General features: G+C 49.4%; 1 protein-coding gene across 7 annotated transcripts; it reads left to right on the forward strand.

Annotated features, from left to right (window-relative positions):
* The first annotated feature begins 85 nt into the window (after positions 1–85).
* LOC132470641 (death-inducer obliterator 1-like) lies at positions 86–21,481 on the forward strand. Of its 7 annotated transcripts, none has more exons than XM_060069417.1 (18): positions 86–237; positions 1,564–1,651; positions 2,026–2,144; positions 2,850–3,999; positions 4,203–4,563; positions 4,790–5,125; positions 8,830–9,073; positions 11,591–12,131; positions 12,267–12,426; positions 12,571–12,684; positions 12,970–13,131; positions 13,404–13,548; positions 14,073–14,628; positions 14,767–14,914; positions 15,036–15,125; positions 15,419–15,614; positions 16,480–19,877; positions 19,998–21,481. In XM_060069417.1, exons 3-18 carry the CDS (start codon positions 2,063–2,065, stop codon positions 20,979–20,981), a joined length of 8,667 nt encoding a protein of 2,888 aa, XP_059925400.1. In that variant the 5' UTR covers positions 86–237; positions 1,564–1,651; positions 2,026–2,062; the 3' UTR covers positions 20,982–21,481. The 7 variants fall into 7 exon arrangements, with proteins under 7 accessions (XP_059925400.1, XP_059925401.1, XP_059925397.1 ...); XM_060069418.1 differs by having other exon boundaries at positions 16,480–18,287; positions 18,456–21,481; XM_060069414.1 differs by having other exon boundaries at positions 16,480–21,481.
* Positions 21,482–21,621: the final 140 nt, after the last annotated feature.

The raw sequence follows: 21,621 nt of genomic DNA on the forward strand, positions 1-21,621 counted from the left end.
AGGTTCAGGCACTAAAGAAAAATGCTTTACTGAGTGGCTGTTACAGTCTCGACACCTAGAGCGCTTCGTCGCCTGACCACTAGAGGCGATGTCTGTACAGTACGGTTAGCCATTAAACAGACAGCCATCTGCCGCAGTCAGGAACGCAACGCGGAGTAGCCACTAGCCAGCGGGAATGGAAAATGGAGGATTGACCTAAGGAATTGCGAGGACATAATATCGATGATTTGGTCGTAGGTGGGTAACTTAAACAGCATAGAAAGTATTGCACGCTCGTGTATAATGTGTGTGTGTGGTTTTGTTATTTTATACTGTCGTTTAACCATGGGATACAAAATAGTTCCGAGACGCGAGGTTGAAGACGACGCGGCTAATGAAGTAGCTTACAAGCTAGCGTAACCTTGTTACCAACTCCCGTTCATTTATATTGGCTATATTGTGTGCAGTATTTGATGCCATTGTACGCGGTTTAAACGTATACTAAGTATCACGCTGAGGAGTCTAAATGGCCGAATAATTGTCTTCACGTTTTCATGGCCTCGTCTGCCTTTTGGTGTTTATCTTACGGCTAGCTTCAGGTGCTTCAGACCCCGTGCACGTTTTAGCATGATCGCTTCTATGCTATGGTATGTGCGCGGTTTTTTACTATTTCGACTTGAACAAACCAAGCCAGATGGTCTTGGTTGCAGTGGCACATATAATACACGGATAGTCTATATCATTACAATCCATGACAGCAATCGTTTTGAATCCGGAGTGTTGTTAACGGTTATGCAGCCATGCCGTTGTAAGTATGGGATTAACGTAGCATTATCTATCTAACGTTAGTATATGATGCTTGGCAGTGTTTTTTATCCATTTGTTTGTATCGTTTTAGTTGATTTCAACAGACTCTGTGCTGTAGTTGCATGTTTTTGAATGTAATGGGTCGTTGGACTCTGGTTAAAACGGCGCCGCAGTTTCCCGCACGATGTCAACTTGTACGTTGTCATAATATTCATACATGATAACAAACTGTAAAATATTCACTGCTTCGTGGATTCAAATGTTAAAGTACTAATTTGGGATGATTATTGCTGGGCTGAAATGCATCCGCGGGTCCCCGCCCAAGACTTCGTGGGCAACAATTGCTCCTTTCACGTGGCTTGGTTACGCGACTGCCAACCGTCTTCTCTCCTCCTTTCAACGATTGCATTTGCGACTCTTTTCCCAGGATTATCTTGGATTTTGTTCATGACTTTGCATTTTTTTTTTAGAACGCATGTGCACCATAGCAAATATGTTATTTATGCATGTTGGAAAACATCAACTGTTTGTCAATATATTTTGTGATGCAAGTAAAATGTGTTTAAATTCAAGCCCTAAACTATTATGTTTAGTGGTTTAATAGCTTCATAACTTGTCCAGTGACACTTTAAGTAAGTGCTCCAATTAAATGTACGGCGAGTAACCATGCACTGTGTTATGGTTTCGCAAACAAATAATTGAATGTTCTTTAACTGCGTCTGTATATGATGTACAATGTTAGTCTGACGTTTGTTTTCCTCTGTCCTGTATATCCAGTAATCCTGAACCCACACAGAGGTCGTCTTACTAGACACCTTTCTTTTGAAGAAGCACATTGTTATGGCCCATCACCACTGAACTGCAGGTACATCTAGAGGACACGTTCCGTTGTTTTTTAAACACATTCTAATCTCTGGTTCTATGCACTAACTGATTTTTTATAAATCGGCACTGGTTATTATCAAGTGGGAAGCAAGCTGTGGATAAAACGATATCAATATAATTTGACGGTTCCAACAGCTGGTTCGTAAAGAACCCATTATTTTTTTGTCGAAGGATAAGCTTTTGGATGAGGCTGTTAGAATTAATTTGTCTGATCTTAAACGTTAATACAAAATGAGTCCAAGGCATTTCAAATCTGCCACGCACTGTCAAAACGGCAGCAGTTGTAGATAATCCATGTACACTGAGAAGAGTAACACACAGCTGGTCTCTTGTGCTTGTCTTTTTTAACCGTAGAGATTGAGGTTGAAAGTAGTGCTTGACTCCATCATCTATGGAGGAGACTTTGAGCCCTGTGCTCTCTCTAGCTCCCCAGCCAGAGCAGAGCCAGGAACCTTTGGATAGCTGCGCTCAAGGTACCTTGCACAAGTATCTTTTCACTTGGAGGTTGGTGGGATTCATAGGCTGTCTAGAGGTCCTATGCATTTAGTTTAGGGGAAGGCTTAAGGCCCCTTCATTTCATTATCGAAATAATGGCTTTTTTCAACACAGAGAAAATGGCAAATTTGCCAATTGAAGCCCCGCTTTGGGCATAAATTGATGCAGTGTACTCAGCCCAACCTTCCCTACATTAATGATTGTGCCTCTTATCTCAGCAGTTGCGTCCCGTCTCAAAGCCTATGTGACAACAATTTTGTTTTAAGGATGCCGGGGCCTTAGTAAACCCCAAATGTGTTCAAATGTACAAATGTGTTCTACTTTGCAGAAGATAATCAAACTGCAACACTCCTTAGTAAATATTCAGTGCTCTTTACGGGACAACCATTTGTGGGTTGTGTATACCAGTTGGCAACACTAATTGTATTTTCTATATAAATCTCTATTTCCCTCAATGATGCGATTCCTACTGCCTGACCCCCGTGTCATCCTTCTTACCAGTGTCCTATCTAGAGTAGATCTAAGTCCCAGCAGAGGAGATGTATGGCCATGTTTGTTTGGACATGTCTCTCACCCTTATGAGGTTGTAGATTAGCAAGTATGTAAGCTAGGCATTAGTGCCTTGAGCTCAGCATTAGCCTTCAGAAAGTGTTTCTGGTTAACTTATAACTGTTTGTCAACAGCTGCCGATACAGAAACTCAAGCAGAGGCTGAGTGTCTAGAGCCAGAGGACAATGGCAGTAAAGAGCAGCTAGAGGAGTCTGACCAATCTCCCAAAACCACCGGCGAGGTGAGGAAGACCTGGGGTTTCCGTCGGACCACCATCGCCAAGAGAGACATGCCAGTAGAAGCGGTCGTTGAGCCCCAGGAGAGCCGTGGAGGCGCAGTCCGCCGCAGCGGCAGGCAGTCCAAACGTACAGACAAGCTCGAGGAGTTCCTATCCTCGACGGCCAAGAGGGCGGCGAGGAGGAGTGGCCCCTCCAGCATCGAGAGCGGCGACCCTCCGTCCCAAACCCCGACGGACGCTGAGACCGCCTCGGAGGCCAGCTTCGACGGCAACGCTGACGCCAAGGCGGCGGAGGACAAGTCCCCCTCCCCGGAGAGGAGGACGAGGAGCGGCACCAGGAAACAGCCAGCCGGTAAGGCCCGGGGGGGCAGGATGACGAGGAGCCGCGGAGGAGGGGCCACCGGCACCAAAGACGACGGAAGCTCAGAGAACGACGAGGACAGCGAAGACGATGCCGGCACAAAGGACCAGCCACAGAACCAGAGCCAGGAGGGGACACCGGAAGACGGGACAGAGGACTGTCCCAAAATCGAGGTGAAAGAGGGCGGAGATTTGACGCAGGTTGGCCCTGAGCCGGAACCTGAGAAGCAGGAGCAGCAGGAGGAGGAGGAGGAGGAGAAGCCAGAGGAGCTCGAAGGTGAGAAGGTCAAAGAAGAGCCCAAACGGGAGACTGGAAAAGACAGTGAGGAGGAAGACAAGGAGAAGCCTCCCGGGGGCTTTGTGAAGCGTGGGCCAATCAGAACCTACACCAATAAAAAGAAGGTTGCACCAATTAAGAGCACCCCAGTGACACCAGCTGTGGGTAAACCTCCTCCTGCACCTGCCATGAAAGGAGCCTTCACGGCAAGGAGAGAACCCAACAGGCCCAATGCCCAGCCGTCCACGCAGAACCGCAGGTCCCCAGAAGGCCCCGGAGATGACGAAGAAGATGACGACTCCTTGACCACCACGTCCGCCACATCGTCCTCCTCTTCGTCGGACTCTGAAGAAGCAGGCTACGACCCCAATGCCCTCTATTGCATCTGTCGCCAGAAGCATAACAAACGGTACAACCCCTTTACCCCTTGCCTTTATCTAATCCTTTTACTATTTCTCCATTTATCATGTATTTTGGTCCAAAGCAGAACCACTGTACTATCATTTATTTTATGTGGGTCTGGTCAAACTCATTCATTAGTGTGGGTTAAAGCCATCTGCCCTTATTCTGACAGCATGGCCACTTAATGTTTTTTACTTGCGGGTTGCCCAGGTTCATGATCTGCTGCGACCGCTGCGAGGAGTGGTTCCACGGCGACTGCGTGGGCATCACGGAGGCCCGCGGGCGCCTCATGGAGAGGAACGGCGAGGACTACGTCTGCCCCAACTGCACCGCCCGCAAGAGCCAGGTGCTGCGGCCCGCCACCGGCGCTCTGGCCACGGGCCTGGACGCCGCCAAGGCCCTCGCCGAGTCCCGGAGAGTAGAGTCTGGCTCTGGGGTCAACCATGCCAGCGTGGCCTCAATGCTGGGGGGAGCCGCGGAGGAGAAGCTAGGAGACGACCCGGGGATCAAGGGCCGGATAGAGAAGGCCACCAACCCCACTGGCAAAAAGAAGATAAAGATATTTCAACCGGTATGTTCTGGAAACGCAATACATGTCCCTGCATCTCTAGTTGCAGTTGAAAGCAGGAGAATGTTATATTTAATTGTTGTATGGAATTGTAAAACTATCTTTGTTGCATTGAGGAGCAATAACAATGGTTTGACTGGTGCTGTTTTTAGGTTGGTGGAGCGCAAGACAACTTTCCATGGTCCAAAGCTATGTTGCAATGTAATTGTGTTTGCTTCGTGGTTCTAAGCAGGCACTACAGCAGACGGCAGGGCTGAGGTCACCACCGGCCGCTGACCAGAAGGTGGCGCCAAACGCGGAGCAGAAAGTAGCTTCGATGGTGGAGGTGAAGACCTCGCCGTCTCTGGGAACCGACCAGGCGGTGGAGGTGAAGGCCGACACCTCCTCCCTGCCCAAGTGCATCGGGACTGGCTGCGAGAACAACGCCCAGCCGGACTCCGTCTACTGCGGCAACGTGTGCATCCTAAAGCACGCGGCAGCGGCCATGAAGTCCTTCACAGATGCCAAGGAGCCCAAGGAGGAGGCCCCGGGTCAGAGGAAGCCAAGCACCAAGTCTACTGCCAAGGTAACACGGGACCGCTACAGACGCAGTGCCTTTTCTATCTGGTTGAGTCCTTTGCTTCATAGGGGACAAACGGTTTGGGTCTCGATTCGTAGAATATTAATGCAGTTGTTAAAGGGACACTGTGTAAAAATTACTCCCATCTAGTGGTACAATTGTATATTGCATTCAAACTAATAGTGCTCGCTTGTCCAAAAACTACGGTGGGCAGTATGTGCCAAGAAGCTGTGACATGACACCTACTAGGCTACCTCATCGAGTCATTCGAGTGATGATGAGGTTCGTGGACAACTGGACAAATTAGATGGACAAATCAGATCAGGTTTATTGACCAAGCATTCTTACAGACAACGAACTTGACTCCAGCAGTTGTGGACTTTCCAACATGACAAATAACTATACAGATGATAAATAACAGTAGGTCATTTAATGTCAGATTACATAAAATGTCATAACATAAAAGTTGACATGGCCTTTGGTAGTCTTGGAGTTACCGATAATCAAAACAATAATTCCCATAATGCGTGCGGCTGAGCACGCATCCTAATCAACGCATTGTAACCCGTTGATTTCAACAATGTAACAGTATTCTAAATACCAACAATTTACATTGTAACTAACGGAATCAAATCAAAATCAAATCAAATCAAATTTATTGTCATTTTGTTGATTGAACAACAAAACGGGAAGGCGTTTCTCACGGATCAAGATCAACATACATTTCAAACAAACAAACGAACGTCCCAATGATGAATAAATAAATAAATAATAAATAAAGTCCAGTGAGAAGATCTGGGACGCTGGTGCATTGAGCATCCTGACAGCTTGAGGTAGGAAGCTGTTCCGCAGCCTGGTGGTGGAGCATCTTAAGCTGCGATAGCGTTTCTTGGAGGGTAGGAGCTGAAAGAAGCTGTTCAGTTTGTTTACGTCCACCCCGTCTCTGCTGCTTCCTCCTCCGGGCAGTTGCGGGCACGGTGTCACAGTGTCCGTTAGTATCCTGTGTTTGCGTAGTATGTCCAGATGCCAGCGAATGCCAGTGATGTTACTCGCTCTCAATGTCCTAATGTTTAATATTGTTTCCCTGTCATAAACTACGTTCGTCGTAGGACGTCTCACACTCAAACATTCAATCTCAATCTCACAGATCTCAAGAGGGGTCGCTGCGACTGTGCGCGCCGCCAGTTAGTCGCCCTGGCAACGAGTTTACTTCCTCGTCTCCTATCCTGTTCCTAATTCCTCCTCTCGATCTTCTTTTCCTCCGTATTGTCTTCTTTATCAGAGTTGTTGGTATGAAATCCAGTTGTTCGGATGATAAATCAACTGTCTCGCAAGCGAGTTGAAGCTCCAGAAGGTCCGCTCTAGCCGAAGTGCGTCTCGGTGGATTTGGATACGTGGTGACCACAGCAGAGAATAAACCTCCATAACTTGATGAAGAATGGCTTTTGAATTCCTCCAACGCATTTGACAGTATCCATAAGTCATAAGAATATTGTCACGATTTAAACTCGACAAAAATGTGAAAAAGTTAATTAAATATGTAATAAAGTAGCCTTTCAATGACGAGTCGCTCAAACATAGCGCCCCGCATCTCGTTGCCATGAAAAACCATGTTATACATGCTTTGCTTCCACATCGTCGTTTTTTTGGCGACGATGATTCCTTCTCCTGTGGCGTGGCATAACTATGGTCTTACAAAAAAATGCGGTGCGTGTTCAAATTTGCCGGTAAAACTCGTCTCGCTAAACTAAGCTCTGTTCCACCGTCACGCTGGCTCAGAGTGAAAACGCGTTTGCAATTCCTGTACGACGTAGTGCTTTTTGACCCTCTCGGCAGCTCATAGACCGGAAGAAAATGGAAGCCTCCATGAAGCTTACCCGTCCTATGTAACCATATTGATATTAATATTAATTATTCTTCGCTCAGGAGGATAAGTGAGATTTTTGGCAGAGATAATTTTACACCAATGAGGACTTATTTATGAATGAATATGTTGATTTGAGGTAATAAATTACTCAAAATATTACATAGTGTCCCTTTAACTTCTCGGGCCCACGCTAACTTGTGATGTAAGGATTTGTGGCTGCTGAATCGGACTGTAGTCTTAGTCTTGGGTATATCTGGACTCGTCCTCCTTGTCAATAAAAATAAATTCTAGACATCGTCATTTCCGTAGACTGTATGATTTGCTGTTGGATTTAGTGCATAGAAATAGTTATTTCATGTCGTTTTATAGAAGCAGTTATGGGGGAACCCCCAGCTTATTTAGGGTTAATACCCAATACATTGCCAGAATGTTTAAATGTTTTTTGATGTCAATAAACTGCATGTTTAAAGTTTGGTTTGGGTAAACCAGCTGCTAATTCTTAATGAGTTTTTTTTTTTTTTTTTTATGTTGGCATCTGAAAGCCCGATAATTGTATTATCATTTTGTGGCTTTATATTTAATTTGAAATGAAGTCCTTTATCTATTAGCTTTTATAATTGTAATTTTTATATATATGGCTATATTCATACTCTTGCTAAAGCTAGCCAAATGTTACAAATGGCGTAAACATGAAATGAAATGCGTCAAACAGCCTTGTACTTTCAAGTGCTGAAGATCCCAGATAGTAGATATGAACCATGTATACGGTGATGTATTAACTGACCTTTACGGATCCAAAATGGCGTAACCTCAAAGGCAGGCTTGTATTCATGATAAATCATTGACTAGGTCATCTCTGCCACCTTCCTATTCCCTCTGCAGGCATCTATATTGATTCTTCCTTTAACTCCCTAACGTTATCATTTTTTGTGGTTTAAATGTAGGGCTAGCCCAATCAGACATGATTACGCCATCATAATGTTTACAGGGAAGTGGAGCTGGCAACATTTCTTTTTATTAAGTAATTGCCCTGAAGACTGTCTTTTCAGTCCTCAAAGACCCCTTTTAATCAAAAACAGTATTGTTTATTGAATCACAGTGGTCTTTTTCCACTGTGGTTGTTTGGAACGGTTTTTAGATTGGGCTGGTGAATCTTGTGTTGAAGAAAATCTTGATTGAATATTTAGCGATCTTCATCAAGTCTGTAAGAGTGACATTAGCATATTTTGTTGAATCAACACCAATGTAACTATTTTACAAGTCATGGTCCTGAGAAATCAAAGATTAAATGGGTCAAAGGAGAGAAAAACACTACTGCCCCCTGAAAAACACAAGATGCTAACTTAGTTTATCTTGGTTGGATAATGAGGAGAGTGGTTGTTTAATGGGAGTACCTTAATGGCAGTGCTTTGATGACCTAGGCCAGTCTGTGGAAAAACAGATCCGTTTGTCCTTCTAAAAGCCTCTAGTTCCTCAGGGGGGTTAGTGAAATTTGATAACATTCTTAATACAATTATATGAAACTGAAGGGCCTACCATACAGATAAAAAGAAATCAAGCCCATGTTTCACACTTAATATTTGCACCATGCATGTCATTTCATGTTATTGTTAATTGTAGAATTGATATAGTTAACTTTTTAAATGATGGTACTACTTGTCGGTCAAGGATCTATAAAGGGGGTTTATTTGCCGGAGGGAGAACCACTGCACTAGTTGATAGTCGGGCTGATGTGATGCAGGACAATGTAACGTACTTCAGCGTATGCTTACTTTCCAGCCCTCGATGCTGGTCTCCCGTCCCATCCCACTGACTGACTGTTTCTCCCTCTCCTCCCCTCCAGAGGAGCGCCGCCGGAGGGAAGACTGCGAAGGCCATCGCTGAGGAGTCGGAGGAGGACTACAGCGAATCGGACAGCGAGGAAGACAGCGACGACGAGCAGCACGGTGAAGAAGACGACGATGACGAGAGTGCCCGGGAGCATCCTCCGCCGGCCGCCGCTGCATCCTGGTCCTGCGACCATAATTACAATGCCGTCACGCCAGAAAAGACTACACCCATATCACCAACAGTGTTAAACAAAAAGTGTATGTATCTCTTTAGACGGTCTCCGTAAATCACGCCTTACCACTGCCTGTCTCTTCACACTGGGGGGGGGGTCTGCATACACTGGCTGTATGCGTCCACATCCTAGATTACGTGTAACCATAATGCCTTCTTTTATTATTGGTGAACCATGCATGAATGCACAGAAGGCAGGATATTGTCTGAAGAGTAACCTATGGTAACGCCAGACATTAATAGATCACTTGAAATATGTTGGATATTGATCTGGAAGTATGTTTTTCTCGGTCGGGGGAAAGGTAAGTGACGAATGTAGCAAGGTAAGTATTTGATCAATTTCGTATTGAGTTTTTAAGTACAGGCTGTGGAATCTAAAGGGTCTCTGATGAAGACTCGTATGAAGGGACAAATGGCAGCCCAGCACTGAATCTCACTTCCTCCAAGCTGCCTAAGGTGCCTCCCTGTGTTTGTGTGTGCAACTGAAATGAAATCACCAGTTTCTTTTCATCTGTGCGGGTCTGCAACCTGATTTCGTCAGCTCTGCAGTCAGTGAGGTTCAAGGTCCTTGCGTCTCCAGCAGGTAGGTTTCTGTGGCTTTTCTCAGCGATTAAGGGAGCAAATACTATAAAGCTATCGTAGAGCTGTTGACACTGGGCATTAACATGTCCAGCACAAGCCTGGGCTGTACCCTTACTCTTCTGGGTAGCAGGCTGCTTAGCACTTTATATTAATATTTATTGTTGTGATGCATCACCACTGATGGCAAACTGGCTTTAAAATAAAAGGTGACTATGACAGATTTTTGGATGCCTCGATTGATTGATGTGAGCGGTGTCTTGGCTTGCTGTGGGGTTGCTCTGAGCACCACTTTTTTTAAACGAGCATGGGTTGCTGACCCACACACACATACGCACCTACCGCTGAAGAAGGCTACCACGGCGACCCACACACCCATCCTACCAAGAGGGGAAAAGGAAGATCTGCGTCAGACCAGACGGAGTCGCCGTGGCAGGAGCTGAGAGACCCGACGGCAGCAGAACACTGACCTTTGGATCCTTACCCCAGAAGACAAGCAGTCCAAACCCCACTGAGGAGAGCAGTCCGCAACCCAATAAGCAGAGCAGAAGAGGACGGTTTCACACACCCTACACTTGATAGTGGCTTCACATCTGATGTTTTTTTTTAAGTGGGTTTTTTAATTGCCCAGTTCTGTTGTCTCCTATGAGGGCTAAGTGAGTTGGTTGGTTATTATTAAGAGGCACGGTCTGATGCACCGCTAAGGCATCTTTCTGTAGATGGAACTTTAGTAACCTCTGGGTGGGAAATGTGGGCAGTATCATCACTACTGTATTTCTACAGTGTGATATAATACCCAGTATTTATTTTCACAGACTCAAATGTATCTGCATACTGATGATCAGGTAATTTAGATTTGATGGCCCTGGGAAGAATGCATTTTTGGCTGTTTTGAATTTCTTAACTTTTGCTCTATAACATTTATTAGGTTCTATATATCTTTGATATATTGTACTCCATGATTAACTTTGCTTCAGGATAACTGGATAGTTTCCCATTAGTTATTTGAAATCTAATTATAGATTTCGAGCTGCTTACGGTATTGGTTACATTTTGAGTGACCTCGGCACAAGGGCACATAAGCTGAAAGTTTTCAACTAACACATAATTGTTAGTATCTTACCATGTGCTATGGGTCCAGATTCATCAACTCTTACATAACTGCCATGTATGCACATGGATGCGTCCAAAGACTTTCTCTCCCTTAATGCAAGAGTATAAGAGCAGAGGTGGATTAGGGTTGAATACATTGGTGTGAAGTGTTGGAGTAAAAACTAAGATCTGTTTAGGGTTTTGTAATGTGTGTTGACAAATTAAGCTGTATTACTGCTAATTAACTGAAAATATTCAACAAATTCTGAAAGGACAAGAATCTTGGTTTCTGCTATATTGGAGCACTGAACACTGTTGAAACATGGCATATTGGGTGGAAGAGAGTTCAATTATGGTAGAACTCAAAACAAGTTCACACTTGGATCTCTCAGAATTTCACACATACTATCATAACATTTTGCATATTCTTGCTCTAATAATTCTGAACTAATAACATAACTCATTTTACATTGCTTGAAGCTGGACATTTTTCTCTAATTGTGAAACAATGTAAATAAAACTTCTGCAGGGATCCCCCTGTTGAATGTTTTCAGGATTGTGTGTGTTGGTGAGAGAGTTGGGTTGACGTCTACATTAACTGGAATCCATTAGAAAGTACAAATGTCTTAACTGAATTGTATGTTGTACACATGTTTCATTTGCGTACGATTGCCATACCATTACCTTGTACATTTGCTATTTTGTCCTTAACAAAGTTGGCATCCATATTCAAACTGAACATACCTTCAATTTCTTCATCATACGAGTAGTAACATACTCGTAGTTTGTGTCATAGTTCTTAAAAGTGTACGTAAAGTACGAGTTAAATGCCTTAAATTAGTGTTTTAACGGTTATTTCCCTATTTCCACAGTGCCCCCCAAAGAGGAGAAGCAGAGTGAGAAGGTTAAGGAGCAGGAGCAGGCTCCTGCTGAGAAGCCCGCCGCCTCCACAACGCCGGTCAAAAACAAGAGGTCTCCGGCCATCAAGCCAGCGAAGGCGAAAGGACGCAAAGCTTCCCCTCAGGGCAGCTCAAGGGCAACCAGGAAGCAGGCCACGGCCGCCAGCAAACCCGGCCCAAAGTCCAAGAAACCGGGCGCGCCTTCCGCTCCAACGCCTTCCACATTCCAGGGCGGGCCCGTGCACATCACAGGAGCGCTGAGAGTCACCAAGTCCAACTTCACCATCCCAAAGAAGCAGGCTCCGCAGAAAGACCCCCCGTCCAACAGCCACTCCTCCTCCTCCTCCAGAGGGCCCTCATCGTCATCGGCCTCCTCTGCGCCGTCCGTCCCCTCGTCTTCCAGGCCTTCCCAGCCGACCGCCTCCCCGGCGCCCCCCGGGGCCCCGGCGGGTCCGCCCAACAACCAGATGAGGCAGAACATCCGACGCTCCCTCACCGACATTCTCTACAAGAGGTGAGTACCTCCGCAAACGAAACAAACGAGAGATGATGCACAACCGTCGCATCAATGCTCGCGTATTGAATTACCTTTTTAGGCAGGCAAGGATTCACTTAAAGGTTGTCCTGTGTGTGTGTGCTGCATGATCAGGGTGAGTGACAGCGACGACCTGAAGATGACTGAGAGCGAGGTTGGCCGGATGGCGGTGTCCATCGAGAAGGAGATGTTTAACCTGTGCATGAACACGGACAGCAAGTACAAGAACAAGTACCGCTCCCTCATGTTCAACCTGAAGGACCCCAAAAACAAGGTGAGTGGTCCCCCAAAATGTCATTGGCCCTTTCCCCATCGGCTCATTGAATGGATCAAAATTGTTTGACACTGTGGTTAGTTGCACATTCTTCAGAGTTGACTGCGAGTGGTACTCACATGTTGCTTGTGATGCTTGTGGCAGGGCCTGTTCTACAGGGTCGTGTGGGGGGATGTAAGTCCCTTCAGGCTGGTCAGACTCAGTGCAGAGGAGCTGCTCTCCAGAGAGATTTCGGAGTGGAGGAAGTCTGACTCTGAGGTAAGGGTGTTGGTACACAGAAAAAAAAATGAGGCTTTGACATTTCTACCTCTAAAGCTATACACATATGTAACACAATCTCATTATTGTTTAATTTAAAAGTGTCTACATAGTGCAATATAGGTATGGGTGCCTTTTGTCTGTTGAGTAAGTTCAATTTTAGGTAGACGCATTGTATTTACGGATTTCCATGACTGTGGATCAGTGATTTATGCATTAGATGAATGCATTCAAATAAATGGATCAAATTCAGGAATCATAATCCCACTTGTTCTGCCGCTCCAGTCCCACAGCTCGAGTGGCCGATCCCACTCAGGGTACTCTAAATCAGGCCACAGGCGGGAGTCAAGCTCCCATAGCCTGGATCTGGAGGACGCTCCACCGACGTCAGATGCCGATGTATGTATCCCTGCTGCCTTGCCACCTTCTCGCATGGCTTCCGCTGCAGTAAGTGGTGGCATGCTCTTCTCTTCCTCTCCAAATCACGTTTCCCTTTTTTGGCTTCACTGGGTTCTCCTGATGTAACAAAATGCTTGTGTTAACAACCCTTCGCCTTATACTTGCGCTCTGTATTTCTCCTCTACGACACCTGTCTATTTCTCCAAAAGATAAGCATGTACACTAGCAGTGCCTTTGGCCACCACACATCCCGTTGCTGTGCATTGTCCTCCGCCTGGTTATTGAAGGCGTAGGCCTGAGCGGTGTTCTCCATGTCTCAGGACCAGGAGGAGTCGAGCTGCGCTCCGTCCTCCTCGGCTCCGGGCTCTGCCGTCGAGACACCAGACATCTTCAGCAGCATGCTCAACGACACCACTGCCGAGCACAAGAACCACATCTTCGACATCAACTGCAAAATATGCACAGGTAAATGATCGTAACATATTCATTTATTTATTACGGCTCACGGCCATAGCACATGGCATGGAGCACAAAATTCAACTTAAATCATTACAGACCAAAACAATGGTGCACGGCAAAAAAAAAAAAAAAAAAAAAAAAAAACATTACTTAAACAATGGCAGGACATTTCTCAGAAAGGCACCTGTTTTAGCAATAACCCCTGGGTTATTTGACCTCAAAAGCAACTTGAGCTACGTCTTTGCCTCCACATTAGGGCAGGATCTTTTCTTTGCTATGATTTTATTGAAAGACTCTTTTGTAATATAGTTCAACTCGACAGGCTCCTATCCAAGCTGTCCATGCTATCTCCGTTGCGCCAGACGGTCATCAGGTTGCCAGCCTGATGACCTTCATTCAAAATATTTAACTTGAAACCCTTTACGAAATGTTATTACCATGACAATTGGAAAGGGGTTTACAAATTATGGGAAAAAAAAAGTCGAATCCGCCCAGTTGACTGCAACACACACTTTGTTCTGCACCTCCAGGTCAGAAGTCTGAGGATGAGCCGGCTGCCAAGAAAGCCAAACTTGCCAAGAAGCCCGAGGCCAAGCCACCCCGACAGGAGTCGCGCTCGTCCAGGGAGGCCCCTCCTGCTGCCTACCAGCCGCACATGCCCGCAGCCTACCCCCCTCCTGGGCCCCAGGCCTATCAACACCAAGACACCCTCTCCTACCACAAGACCCAACCCGTGTATCAGCCCAGCATGGACGCTCCCGTCCACTCCGAGCCACAGGCCCAGCCTATGCTCTACCAGGATGACTTCGGTGGTCTGGTACAGCCGGTCATGACCCCTGCACCTATCGCCATGCCAACCGTATCCTCTGTGAGCATCACCCGCAGAGACCCCCGCATGGCCAGGCACGGAGCCAGCGTCACGGTCACCCAAACCCCCTCTCAAACGCCGCCAGTTCTGCCCCTCTCGTCATCGGAGCCCGCCAACCCTCTGGTCGTCGTCCCAGTGGAGCCGGCACTCAAGGGGCCTTTGCCCATGCCTCCAGCCCCCCCACCTTCAGTGACCCCATCTAAAGCAGCAAAATCCAGGTAGAATGTCTAGTTATTTACTAGGCTAGTTATTTTCTATACTTTCACCTCTTATCTGCAGTTTAGTTTACATGGCTTTTTATATATATATGTATTTTGGATATACTTTTAGAATAATGCTCTGTTTTGGTTCTACAGTTCCAATGATCCTCCCCTGGAAGGAGAGACGGCCATCTTCCTCCACGGTCAGGAGAAGATTTGGAAGGGGTTCATCAACATGCAGTCCGTGGCAAAGTTTGCCACAAAGGCCTTCTTGGTGTCTGGATCCTTTGAATATCTGAAGGAGGTTGGTGCTCCATAAACACATATTATAATGTCTCTCGATTTTGTTTCTCTCACAGCCTTTCTTCTATGAAATCCCATTTTTTTTTAATCTAATCAGAATCAATATTGTTGACCTTGTGCAGGACCTGCCCGACACCATCCATATCGGTGGCCGTATCTCCCCCAGCACAGTGTGGGATTACGTGGGGAAGCTGAAGACCTCCCTGTCCAAGGTTGGTTCCACAAAGCTCTGTCTGAAAGACTCTTCTCATGCCCTCAAAGGCCTTGTAACTTAACTTATATTTTAGCTTTTAACAGTACATCTCTTCTTTAATCTCTCTTCCGGCTCTTTCATTCGTTTCTTCTTCCTCTTTTTCTTCAATCCATTCTCTTTTTCTTCTTTTCACCACATCCTTCCCGTTCCTTCCTTGCATTCATTCACACTTCCCTTCTCTATTCTCCCTCTCTCTTCCATTCCTCATGTCTTGGTGTGGTTCTCTCCTTTCCCTCCTTCCTCCTCCTCTAGGAGCTGTGTCTGATCCGGTTCCACCCGGCCACGGAGGAGGAGGAGGCGGCCTACGTGTCCCTCTACTCGTACTTCAGCAGCAGGAAGCGCTTTGGTGTGGTGGCCAACAACAACCGGCGCATCAAAGACCTCTACCTGATCCCGCTGAGCGCCCTGGACCCCCTACCCTCCAAGCTGCTGCCCTTCGACGGCCCAGGTACGCACCGCGCCGTCTGCACAAAGAACCAAACACCAATCAAAAGTTTTTATTTAGAAAGCTTTCGAGAGCTGTAAAGAGAGAACGCAGACAAGTTTTGAAAAAAACAAACAAAAAATAATGTTGCCTCCCGACCTACATTTTGCTGCCATTGAGCGTTGCTTCAATGATGAACCAAGCAGGGAAGAGATGCCCTGATTGGTCAGAAATGAGCTGGAAGTTGCCTCAAATCTAAATTGGCCCATACAGAGGCAGGGGAAGACAACTCAAAACAGATAATCACACACAGCACATTTAACTCAATGATAGCTGCCATTTCTAGCTAAGGACACTCAAATAATAGCCGACCCACGTCATCACCTTTTATTACCCCTTGTTATTTCAGGTGAAGTGGTTAACTATGGGCCCTTTGATTTAAATGGAGCGATTCTTGGTATGTTTCCACCACAAGGTGAGAGGCTGTAGCCTAGTTTCTGTTATTTAGATTCTTTCCTGGAAAGCACCTCTGTCTAAATACACCTGCTCTGTTTGCAATGGGATTCCGACGCATGGTTCCTAATGCCGGGACGGTGAGCAATTCAAGTTCGTGTCACCTTATCAATCCTGTCTCTTTTATTGGCCAGATTATTATAGCTATTCCATAATCAAAATTATTTGATGACATGTTTAGAACCGTCGTATTATGCATTGGTACTACCCTGCAAACCACTCAGCAGGGTGGGACTAAATGCAGAAAAAAGAAGGGCAACAATTACAGTAATACACATGATCCAACTCTTGGTTGTTTTATATACTTGCATATATATAAAAAATATAGTTGACCCCAGTATTTTCTAAGATGCTTGTCTCTGTGTCTATGTTGCAGGGCTGGAACCAGCCCGACCCAACCTGCTCCTGGGGCTGCTGATCTGCCAGAAGGACAAGAAGCGGGCCGGAGCTCTGTTAGAACACGAGGAGAAACGATCCAAGCTGCAAGCCAAAGACATGGAAGACACAGGCCTCCCCAAGCCTTTGACCTCCATCAAAGCTGAGAGGACGATACGGTCGAGCTTGGAAATTCCCTTCAGCACCACTCCTCCGGGCTCACCTCCGCCCCTCAGCACCCCCGGGCCCGCGGGGATCTCCTCCATCTTTTCCCTTCTGTCCTCGGTCAAGGCGCCGGCCGCCATGGCCGCTCCCCTCGGAACAGACTCGCTGTCTGCCTTGGGCGTCGCCGGCTCCTCGGCTGCCAGCGCCACCCCTCTCCAGACCATCCTCAACACTCTGTTCGGGAAGAAGAAGCAGGACTCGGAGGCCTCCGACTCCCCCTCCCAGCCCGGCGGGGAGCCCTCGGGGGCCCCGGCCACCCTGCTGGACCCCATCGTCCAGCAGTTTGGACAGATCTCCAAGGAGCGCCAGGAGGAGGAGGAGGAGGAGGAGGACGACCGGCCGTACGACCCAGAGGAAGAGTACGACCCCGGCTCGGGTTACAGCGCACCTCTGAAACCCGCCCACGCCGCCACGGAACCCGTCGTCCACAAGCCGGCGGAGGCCGTGGCCGTTGAGCCGGACGACGTGGCGTACGACCCGGAGGACGACTCCATCTTTGACGAGGTCAAACCCGCAGTCCCGCCTCCGGCCAAAGCTACCGGAACAAACGGCCCACCGAAAGACGTGACCGACAAGGTCATATCTGCACCGTTCTCCCTTCCCGACGCACTGCTCACCAAGACCCTCCTTGCAAATAGTCATCTGTTGCAGCTGGGCAAAAAGGTGGAAGAGCTTGTGAAGGCTTCCTCTGTCGTTCCTGTGATCAACCAGAGACGGGACCCTCGCCAGGCTCTCGCCAGCAAGAGACTGCCCAGCCAGGAGGAGCAGCCCCAGCAGGAGCCGGAGGAGGCAAAGGAGAAGGAGCGGGCGTCTACTCCGCCGGCAGAGATGCCTCCACCCTCACAGCAGGAAGCTCAAGAACCTGAATTGGCCAAAATGGACAAAGTTCAAGTCTCTGAACAGTCAGAAGAGGAGAAGATACCACTTGTGTTCCTGCCTCAGCAGGAGAAGAAGGAGGACGTTCTCCCATTCATGGAGTCGGACATTGAAGAGGTATCAATTCCTCTGTTGGGCGAGCATGAGGATCCCGATGTAAAGGCAACCTTCATAGAGGAACAAGAAGATGACAAAGAAGAAGAAAAGGCGGAGGAAATGGAAGCAGAGCCATTTATGGTCGAAACCGAGGAGGACAAGTTCAGCCTCTGGCCTAATTCTGAGCATATTCTCAAAACGGCTGAGGACTCGAAGTACGAGGAAGATCCAGACTATTATGATGACTCTGAAGACACAATGACCTCCTCAATCCCGGTGCTTACTCAGAGCGCTGCAATGGGCGACCACTCCTCCCACATGCCGCATATGCCTCCTTCAGGCTACAACTCAAATAAGTACAGGCCTCAGGCTGACCTTCCAAAGCCTGCCAGCTTCCCCCCGCCCCATGTGGGGATTCCTCCAATGCAAGGACCCCCGTCGATGAATCGTCCACCACCTATATCAATCCCTCCGGCCATAGTGACTAGGCTCTCAGGCCCCCCACCCATGCAGGGTCACCCCCCGGGCATGCAGGGACACCCCCCGGGCATGCAGGGTCACCCCCCACCCATGCAGGGTCACCATCCGCCCATCCAGGGACACCATCCGCCAATCCAGGGACACCCTCCACACATCCAGGGACACCCTCCACACATCCAGGGACACCCTCCACACATCCAGGGACACCCTCCACACATCCAGGGACACCCTCCACACATCCAGGGACACCCTCCACACATCCAGGGACACCCTCCACACATCCAGGGTCACCCTCCACACATCCAGGGACACCCGCCTCCTATGCATGGCCCTCGTCCCCCGATGCAAGGTGATGGTGGTCAGCAGTACGGCCCGCCTCCCGGGGGCTATCCCCCCTACCAGAACCAGTGGCGCGGTCAGCAGCAGCAGCAGCAGCAGCCACCTCCCGGACCCCCGCCCCAGAATATAAGAGGACCGTCACTCCCCTTCCAGCCCATGGGCCAGAGAGGACCCCCACAGATGTTTGACCACTCTATGGCCCCCCAGCACATGAGGCCGCAAGGGCCCCCACAGGGTCTTCCGATGCCCCCTGCTTTCGACGGACAGAACAGCTTGGCCCCGCCACGATTCCCTGGACCCCCTCCGCCGCCGTTCAACTTCCATGGTTCCAGAGGGCCTCCTCCCCCGTTCACCGGCCCCCCTCATTATGACAACCGACCCCCGCCCCAGCCCCACTTCCCCGGACCAAGAGCGCCGCCGCCCGCTCCCTACCGGGACCACGGGGCCCAGCCCCCCATGGCCGAGCCCCCCCGAGGCCCCGTTGATCCGTACAGCAAGGACGGCGCGGGTCCTTTCAAGCCGGCCATGGACCCACACCAACACCCCAATCCCCTGCACATGTATAAAGACAGCCAGGCGCCCCCTCCCTCTCCAGGTCCCTCCTTCAGGGGCCCCCTGCCGGACCCCTATCCAGACCGACGAGGTCCGCCCGATGAGAGCGGCCAGTCCTTCCATCCGCACTACAGAGACCCCCGAGCTCACTCTCCACCCCAACATCGGGCGTCCTTTGAGGACCCCCGGGGGCCCGCTCCCCCAGAGAGCCGGGGACACCCGCCTCATCAATTCATCGGCGAGCGGTACCGCCTCGAAAGACTGCCGGATGAGATAAGACCCCCGCGTCACAGCGGGCCCCTCCTGCCGACCCCGTCCGAGGGCCCAATAGTGCCGGCGGGCCGCATGGGGGGCCAGAGCCCAGACCCCCACAGGGAGGAGCACTGGCGCCAGCACTCCCCTGACATGAGGAGACGGAGCAGCTCCCAGCGCGAGGACTCTGAGCCTCGCGGGCTAGAGCGCCTGAGCCGCTTCGACGGAGGCCCCCGGGAACCCTCTGCCGGACAGGCCCACCTCCCCGATGACAGACAGAGGGAGACGGCCGAGGACCGCCGCAGGGACCGGGATCGGGAAGGCCCCCCCCATGCGGGAAGGCCCTCCTGGGACCGGGGTAAGCGCTGGAGCAGAGAGCGGGAGTGGGACAGAAGCAGAGAGAGGGACCGGGAGAGAGACGGAGAACGAAGCCGGGAGCGCAGCAGGGAACACAGTAGGGGCCAAGAGGTGGAGCGCCACCGGGACCCAGACGTAGAGCGACACCGAGACCCAGAGGGGGAGCGACACAGGGACCCAGAGGGGGAGAGGAAAGAGCTGGACAGACACCGGGACCCAGAGGTGGACCGTCACCGGGACCCAGAGGTGGACCGTCACCGGGACCCAGAGGTGGACCGTCACCGGGACCCAGAGGTGGACCGTCACCGGGACCCAGAGGTGGACCGTCACCGGGACCCAGAGGTGGACCGTCACCGGGACCCAGAGGTGGACCGTCACCGGGACCCAGAGGTGGACAGACACCGGGACCCAGAGGTGGACAGACACCGGGACCCAGAGGCAAATAAGAGGCGCGACCGGGAGAGAGTCCGGGACAGAGAGAGGGATAGAGTCAGGGAGAGGGACCCAGAGAGGAGGGAGGGAGAGAGGAAAGAAGGAGACAGAAGGGAAGGGGAGAGGCGGGAGGGAGAGAGGAGCGAAGGAGACAGGAGAGAAGGGGATAGAAGGGAAGGAGAGAGGCTGGAGAGGCTGGAGAGGCAGGAGAGGCGGGAGGGAGAGAGGCTTGAGAGGCGGGAGGGAGAGAGGCAGGAGAGAGAGAGGCAGGAGAGGAGGGAAGGAGATAGGCGGGAGGGAGACAGGCGGGAGGGAGATAGGCGGGAGGGAGAGACAAAGGAAGGGGAGAAAAAGGAGGGAGAGAGAAGGGAGGGGGAAAGGAAGGAGGGAGAGAAGAGGGAGGGGGAAAGGAAGGAGGGAGAGAAGAGGGAGGGGGAAAGGAAGGAGGGAGAGAAGAGGGAGGGGGAAAGGAAGGAGGGAGAGAAGAGGGAGGGGGAAAGGAAGGAGGGAGAGAGGAGGGAGGGGGAAAGGAAGGAGGGAGAGAGGAGGGAGGGGGAAAGGAAGGAAGGAGAGAAGAAGGAAGGGGAGCGGAGAGACAGCGAGAGGAGGGACGGGGACAGGAGAGACCACGATCGAGAGAGAACCAGGGTTCGCGAGAGAGACCGCGACCGTGACCGAGACCGTGAGCGTGACAGAGACCGCGACAGGAGACGCAGCAGAGAAAGAGATCGTGATCGTGGAAAAGACCGCGCCAGGGACCGGGACCGAGACCGGGATCGCGAGCGCCGAGAGAGGAGCAGGAGCAGAGACAAAAGAGAGGAGAAGAAGGAGGCTAAACACGAAGTCAACAGGGAGAGCGAAAGGCACGCCGATGTGGAGAACAAAAACTCTTAGTAGTCCTCTCCTTCTCGGACCATGTGTTACTTTTATGAGAACAGGCGGGAGCATCCTCTGTAAATATGATGGACAGTATTTAAGTGGACCTGCAATAGCTATAGACTGATGGTCTGGCATACTTGTATTGCCATTTATAAGTGAATGGCCCCACTGCGGGCAGGTTCTGTTTAAATCATACTTGTGCTATAATTTCGTATGTGCTCTTTTTAAAGGATCGAAATGCAAAGTAACAAATTTCCACTTACCGTCAAATTTCATTTTGTAAATACGAATGTGTGTGTATATATACTGATTTTAACTATACTTTTTCTAAGTAGAGAAAATGAAAGCCATATATCCTGGACGGATAATGTGAAAGTTGACCTGTATGACTGTATGTGTACAATTCAGAGGTTTTCAATATCATGGCTCTTTGGAGAAAATAGGTAATTGACGGTTATTGCAACATGTTGATTTCGTTGAAACTCAAATCCACAATTAAACCTTTTTTGACTACTTTTCTTTCGTCCTTTGCCTTTCCTCACATCACATCCGTTCTGTGACAGCCGTCAGAGCGGACTCAAAAAGTGCCCGCTTTGGCCTGAGGTCTGAACATCATGTTCTGCTTCTAATTAGGAGAGCAACAGTACATGAGTTT

Source organism: Gadus macrocephalus, chromosome 13 (genome assembly GCF_031168955.1).
Source record: "Gadus macrocephalus chromosome 13, ASM3116895v1".
NCBI lineage: Eukaryota > Metazoa > Chordata > Actinopteri > Gadiformes > Gadidae > Gadus > Gadus macrocephalus.